This window comes from Podarcis filfolensis, assembly GCF_964270895.1.
Source record: "Podarcis filfolensis genome assembly, chromosome: Z".
Lineage (NCBI taxonomy): Eukaryota > Metazoa > Chordata > Lepidosauria > Squamata > Lacertidae > Podarcis > Podarcis filfolensis.
Genome location: NC_139617.1, coordinates 49,819,601 through 49,827,649, shown reverse-complemented (window position 1 = coordinate 49,827,649; position 8,049 = coordinate 49,819,601). Strand labels below are relative to the sequence as shown.

The 8,049-nt window shown below is 33.9% G+C and overlaps 1 protein-coding gene across 1 annotated transcript in view; it reads left to right on the top strand.

Annotated features, from left to right (window-relative positions):
* Positions 1 to 217: 217 nt before the first annotated feature.
* Positions 218 to 8,049, top strand: part of LOC310753929 (spectrin alpha chain, non-erythrocytic 1-like) — a gene marked incomplete at its 3' end in the record, with an annotated part of 24,504 nt that continues 16,672 nt past the window's right edge. The window contains exons 1-3 of the mRNA XM_083595271.1: positions 218 to 306; positions 2,642 to 2,776; positions 7,596 to 7,744. Coding sequence (XP_083451397.1) covers positions 241 to 306; positions 2,642 to 2,776; positions 7,596 to 7,744 — 350 coding nt within the window. The 5' untranslated portion in view covers positions 218 to 240. The remainder of the gene's footprint in view (positions 307 to 2,641; positions 2,777 to 7,595; positions 7,745 to 8,049) is intronic.

Sequence of the window (8,049 nt, the reverse complement as noted above, 5' to 3'; positions counted from 1 at the left end):
TTCCTTCCTTCTCTCTATCCCTCTCTCTTTTTCTCCATTCCTTCTCTCTCTCTCTCTCTCCCTCTCTCTCTTTCTCTCTCCTTCCTTCCTTCCTTCCTTCCTTCCTTCCTTCTCTCTCTGTCTCTCAAATCATTCTGCAATTCTTCCATTGCAAATCCGCTCTTTGGAATTCTTCTTGATTTCTTTCCGTCATTTTTCCTTCCTGTCTTTCAGGCGCTCCTCAAAAAGCACGAAGCGCTGATGTCGGATCTGAGCGCCTACGGCAGCAGCATTCAAGCGCTGCGGGAGCAAGCCCAGGCCTGCCGGGTAAGAATATAATATATTATTATTATTATTATTATTATTATTATTATTAGGGAAAATATTATATTATTCTATTCCATTATATACTACTACTACTACTACTACTACTACTACTACTACTAATGATAGCAGCATTCAAACGGGAGCAAGCCCATGCCTGCCGGGTAAGAATATATTATTATTATTATTATTATTACTACTACTACTACTACTACTATTGTTACTATTGTTACTATTACTACGGGGAAGAATATTATTATTAATAAAAATAATAAAAATAATAATAATAATAATAATAATAATAATAATAATAATAATAATAATGGCAGCAGCGTTTAAGCGCTGCGGGAGCAAGCCCAGACCTGCCGGGTAAAAATATAGTAGTAGTAGTAGTAGTAGTAGTAGTAGTAGCAGCAACAATAACAATATCAGCAGCAGCATTCAAGCGCTGTGGGAGCAAGCCCAGGCCTGCAGGGTAAGAATTTATTATTATTATTATTATTATTACTGCTACTACTACTACTACTACGAGTAATAACAATAGTAGTAGCAGCAATACTAATACTACTACTACTAGTAATAATACTGGCGGCGGCGGCATTCAAGCGCTGCGGGAGCAAGCCCAGGCCTGCAGGGTAAGAATATATTATTATTATTATTGTTAGTAGTAGTAGTAATCATAATAATAATAATATTATTAATAATAATAGTAATAATAATAACGGCAGCAGCATTCAAGCGCTGCGGGAGCAAGCCCAGGCCTGCCGGGTAACAATATATTATTATTATTATTATTATTATTATTACTACTACTACTACTACTACTACTACTACTATTACTATTATTATTATTATTATTGGGAAGAATATTATTCTATTCTATACTACTACTACTACTACTACTACTACTACTAATGGCAGCAGCATTCAAACGGGAGCAAGCCCATGCCTGCCGGGTAAGAATATATTACTATTACTATTATTACTATTATTACTACTACGGGGAAGAATATTATTATTATTATTATTATTATTATTATTATTATTATTATTATTACTACTACTACTACTACTATGAGTAATAACAATAGCAGCAGCAATACTAATACTAATACTACTACTAGTAGTAGTAGTGGTAGTAATACTAACGACGACGGCATTCAGGCGCTGCGGTAGGAAGCCCAGACCTGCCGGGTAAGAATATATTACTATTATTGTTATTAATAAGAGTAAGAGTAAGAGTAATAACAACAAGACAAAAAACTATTACTATTACTATTACTAAGAATATATTATAATTACTACTACTATTACTAGTAGTTATAATAATAATATTGGTACTATTACTATTACTAAGAATATATATTATTATTATCATCAACAACAACATTAGCAGCAGTAGTAATAGTAGTAGTAGTAGTAGTAACAACAACAACAACAACTATTACTAGTACTATTACTAAGAATATATTATTGCTGCTGCTGCTGCTACTACTACTATTACTACTATTTATAATAATAATTAATATTAATACTATTACTATTACTAAGAATATATTATTATTAACAACAGCAACAACAAAACAAGAAAACAATACTAGTAGCAGCAGTAATAGTAGTAGTAGTAATAACAAAACAACTAGTACTATTACTAAGAATATATTATTACTAGTCGTAGTAGTAGTAGTAGTAGTAGTAATAATAATACTATTACTATTACTAAGATTATTATTATTATTATTAATAATAATAATAATAACAACAACACCACAACAGTAGTAGTAGTAGTAGTAGTAGTAGTAGTAGATGATGATAAATTGAGAATATAAATCATTATTAACCTCCGGATCTCTCCCCCCAACAACAAAACAGTAGTAGAAGTAGTAGATAAATCGAAAATATAAATCATTATTAACCTCCGGATCTCTCCCCCCAACAACAGAACACTACTACTACTAGTAGTAGATAAATCGAAAATGTAAATCATTATTAACCTCCGGATCTCTCCCCCCAACAACAACAAAACACTACTACTACTAGTAGTAGATAAATCGAAAATATAAATCATTATTAATCTCCGGATCTCTCCCCCCAACAACAGCAGAACACTACTACTACTAGTAGTAGATAAATCAAAAATATAAATCATTATTAATCTCCGGATCTCTCCCCCCAGCAACAACAGAACACTACTACTACTAGTAGTAGATAAATCGAAAATGTAAATCATTATTAATCTCCGGATCTCTCCCCCCAGCAACAACAGAACACTACTACTAGTAGTAGTAGATAAATCAAAAATATAAATCATTATTAACCTCCGGATCTCTCCCCCCAGCAACAAGTTGCTCCCACCGACGACGAGACCGGCAAGGAACTGGTCCTCGCCCTTTACGACTACCAGGAGAAAAGTCCCCGCGAGGTGACCATGAAAAAGGGCGATATCCTGACCTTACTCAACAGCACCAACAAGGTAACTTGCTCACCCCATAAGTGCGGGGCTTTTTTGTAAGGATTTGACCCCATAGTGGTGGATTTGACCCCATAGTTGTGGATTTGACCCCATAATTGCGGAGCTTTTTAAAGGATTTGACTCCATATTGGTGGATTTCACCCCATAGTTGTGGATTTGACCCCATAGTTGTGGATTTGACCCCATATTTGTGGATTTGACCCCATAGTTGTGGAGGTTTTTAAAGGATTTGACTCCATATTGGTGGATTTCACCCCATATTTGTGGATTTCACCCCATAGTTGCGAGGTTTTTAAAGGATTTGACCCCATATTTGTGGATTTGACCCCATACTTGTGTATTTGACCGCATAGTTGTGGAGCTTTTTAAAGGATTTGACTCCATATTTGTGGATTTGACCCCATATTTGTGGATTTGACCCCATAGTTGTGGATTTGACCCCATAGATGTGGAGCTTTTTAAAGGATTTTCCTCCATAGTGGTGTATTTGACCCCATAGTTGTGGATTTGACCCCATAGTTGTGGAGCTTTTTAAAGGATTTGACTCCATATTGGTGGATTTGACCCCATAGTTGTGGATTTGACCCCATAGATGTGGAGCTTTTTAAAGGATTTTACTCCATAGTTGTGGATTTGACCCCATATTTGTGGATTTGACCCCATAGTTGCGGAGCTTTTTAAAGGATTTGACTCCATATTGGTGGGTTCGACCCCATAGTTGTGCATTTGACCCCATAGTTATGGAGCTTTTTAAAGGATTTTACTCCATAGTTGTGCATTTGACCCCATAGTTGCGGAGCTTTTTAAAGGATTTGACTCCATATTGGTGGATTTGACCCCATATTTGTGGATTTGACCCCATAGTTGTAGATTTGACCCCATAGTTGCGGAGCTTTTTAAAGGATTTGTCTCCATATTGGTGGATTTCACCCCATATTTGTGGATTTGACCCCATAGTTGCGGGTTTTACCCCATAGCTATCAAACTTTCTGTAGGATTTCACCCCATAGTTATTGACCGTTTTTAGGATTGAAGTTCAGCTTTTTTTTGGATTTTACCCCATAATTCTTGGTCTTTCTTTAGGATTTGACCCCATAGTTGTGGATTTGACCCCATAGTTCTTGATCTTTCTTTAGGATTTGACCCCAGAGTGTGGATTTGACCCCATAGTTGTGGACTTTGGTTGATCATTTTACCCTATAGGTGTGGATTTCACCCCATAACTGTTGAGCTTTTTTTTTTAGGATTTTACCCTATAGTTCAGCTTTTTTTAGGATTTGACCCCATAGCTGTTGAACTTTTTTAAGGATTTCACCCCATAGCTGTTGAGCTTTCTTAAGGATTTGACCCTATAATTCAGTTTCTTTGGGATTTCACCCCATAGTTTTTGAGCATTTTAAAGGATTTTACCCCATAGCTGTTGAACTTTTTAAAGGATTTTACCCTATAATTCAGTTTCTTTGGGATTTCACCCCATAGTTTTTGAGCATTTTAAAGGGTTTTACCCCATAGCTGTTGAGCTTAAGGATTTTACCCTATAATTCAGTTTCTTTGGGATTTCACCCCATAGTTTTTGAGCATTTTAAAGGATTTTACCCCATAGCTATTCTGCTTTCTAAAGGATTTTACCCTATAATTCAGTTTCTTTGGGATTTCACCCCATAGTTTTTGAGCATTTTAAAGGATTTTACCCCATAGCTGTTGAGGTTCTTTATGATTTCACCCCATAGTTTTTTAGTTTCTTTAGGATTTGACCCCATGGTTCTTGAGCTTTTCTTAGAATTTGACCCAATGCTTGAGCTTGAAGTTTTTGAGATTTTTTAAGGATTTGACCCCATAGTTGTGGATTTGACCCCATAGTTTTGAGCTTTCTTTTGGATCTGACCCCATAGCTGTTGAATTTTCTTTCGGATTTGACCCCATAGTTATTGACCCTTTTTAGGATTGAAGTTCAGCTTTTTGTAGGATTTTACCCCCTATTTGATTAGTTTCTTTAAGATTTGACCCCATAGTTGCGGATTTCACCCCATAGTTTGTGAGCTTTCTTTAGGATTTGACCCCATAGTTGTGGATTTCACCCCATAGCTGTTGAACTTGCTTTCGGATTTGACCCCCAAGTTGCCGAACTTTTTTTTAGGATTTCACCCCATACTTGTGGGGCTTTTAAAAGGATTTGACCCCATAGTAATGGACCTTTTTAAAGGATTTGACCCCATAGTTGTGGATTTGACCCCATAGTTCTTGATCTTTCTTTAGGATTTGACCCCATAAGTGCTGAGCTTTTTTCAGGATTTGACCCTATAGTTCACCTTTCTTTAGGATTTGACCCCAGAGATGCTGAGGTTTTTTCAGGATTTTTTTCAGGATTTTACCCTATAGGTGTTGAACTTTTTTTGAGGATTTGACCCCGTGGGTGTTTTGCCATATTTTGCTTTAATATTTGCAATATTTTGCTTATATTTTGCAACAGTTACGTTCAAGATGCATTTTAAATATAGTAATACTACTACTATTACTACTAGTAGTAAAATAGTAGTAATAAAACAAAAACTAAGAATAGTAATAGTAGTAAAATAATAATAATAGTAATAATAATAAAATAGTAATAAAACAAAAACTAAGAATAGTAATAGTAGTAAAATAATAATAATAATAGTAATAATAAAATAGTGATAGTGACGGTAGTAACAATAGTAATAGTAATAACAAAATGGCAGTACTAATGGTGGTGTGGTGGCGGCGGCAGTAGTAGTAGTAATAAAATAATAATAATAAAACAAAAACAGGAAGAATAGTAATAGTAATAAAATACTAATAGTAGTAATAAGATAGTGATAGTAGTAACAATAGTAATAGTAATAATAAAATGGCAGTACTAGTGGTGGTGGTGGTGGTAGCGGCGGCAGTAGTAGTAATAAAATAATAATAAAAGAAAAACAGTAAGAATAGTAATAGTAATAAAATACTAATAGTAGTAATAAGATAGTGATAGTAGTAACAATAGTAATAGTAATAATAAAATGGCAGTACTAGTGGTGGTGGTAGCGGCGGCAGTAGTAGTAGTAATAATAAAATAGTAATAAAACAAGAACAGTAAGAATAGTAATAGTAATAAAATACTATGGGAGTAATAAGATCGCGATAGTGATAGTAGTAACAATAGTAATAGTAATAATAAAATGGCAGTACTAGTGGTGGTGGTGGTAGCGGCGGCAGTAGTAGTAATAAAATAATAATAAAACAAAAACAGTAAGAATAGTAATAGTAATAAAATACTAATAGTAGTAATAAGATCGCGATAGTGATAGTAGTAACAATAGTAATAGTAATAATAAAATGGCAGTACTAGTGGTGTGGTGGTGGTAGCGGCGGTAGTAGTAGTAGTAGTAGTAGTAGTAGTAGTAGTAGTAGTAAAATAGTAATAAAACAAAAACAGTAAGAATAGTAATAGTAATAAAATACTAATAGTAGTAATAAGATAGTGATAGTAGTAACAATAGTAATAGTAATAATAAAATGGCAGTACTAGTGGTGGTTGTGGTAGCAGCAGCTGCAGCAGCAGTAGTAATAAAATAGTAATAAAACAAGAACAGTAAGAATAGTAATAGTGATAAAATACTAATAGTAGTAGTAAGATAGTGATAGTGATAGTAGTAATAATGGTGATAGTAATAATACAATGACAGTACTACTACTACTACTACTACTACTACTACTACTACTACAATAATAATAATAATAATAATAATAATAATAATAATAATATACGAATAACAAAATAGCAGCAATAATAGTAATAGTAATAAAATAGTAACAATAAAACAAAAACAGTAAGAATAGTAATAGTACTAAAATACTAGTAGTAATAAGATAGTGATAGTAGTAACAATAGTAATAGTAATAATAAAATGGCAGTACTAGTGGTGGTGGTGGTAGCGGCGGCAGTAGTAGTAGTAGTAGTAGTAGTAATAAAATAGTAATAAAACAAAAACAGTAAGAATAGTACTAGTAATAAAATACTAATAGTAGTAATAAGATAGTGATAGTAGTAACAGTAGTAATAGTAATAATAAAATGGCAGTACTAGTGGTGGTGGTGGTAGCGGCGGCAGTAGTAGTAGTAATAAAATAGTAACAAAACAAAAACAGTAAGAATAGTAATAGTAATAAAATACTAATAGTAGTAATAAGAGTGATAGTGATAGTAGCAATAATTGTAATGGTAATAATACAATGACACTACTACTACTACTACTACTACTACCACAATAATAATAATAATAATAATAATAATAATAATAATAATAATAATAATATACCAATAACAAAATAGTAGCAATAATAGTAATAGTAACAAAACAGTAACAATAAAACAATAAAACAGTAAGAATAGTAATAGTAATAATAAAATCGTGATAGCGATAGTAGTAATAGTAATAATAAAATGGCAGCAATAATAATAATAATAATAATAATAATAATAATAATAATAGTATTGATAATAATAATGATAGTAGTAATGATAAAATAGTAGTAATAATAGCAATAGTCATAAAATAGCAATAATAAAACAAAAAGAGTAAGAATAGTAGTAGTAATGAAATAGCAGCAGCAGTAGCAGTAGTAATAATATAATATAATATAATATAATATAATATAATATAATATAATATAATATAATATAGTGATAGTAATAATAGTAATAGTAATAGTAATGAAATGGCAGTACTACTAGTGGTGGTGGTGGTGGTGGTGGTAGTAGTAGTAATAATAATAATAATAATAATAATAATAATAATAATAATTTATCTCCCCCCCAGGATTGGTGGAAAGTGGAAGTCAACGACCGGCAAGGCTTCGTCCCTGCCGCCTACGTCAAGAAGCTGGATCCGGCCCAGTCGGGATCGCGGGAGAACCTTCCAGACGAGCAGGGCGGGATCGGGGCGCGGCAGGAGCAAATCGACAATCAGTAAGGATCCGGGGGGCGGATCTGGAATTTTTTGGGGGGCATCAGGGATTTTAGGGGGGAATCTGGAATTGGGGGGGAGATTTGGGATTTTTGGTGGAATTTTCCGACGGGCCGATCCGAGCAAATCCTCCTGCTATACGTAGACGACATCGCGGTTGCGTTGCCGCTTCGCACACACATATACACACACACACACATATACACATATATACACACAGATGTACACACACACACACATATACACACACCGTAACTCCGCAGACTTGCCCCGTCCCCTACAATTCCCCACGTCTGTGGGGGAGGAG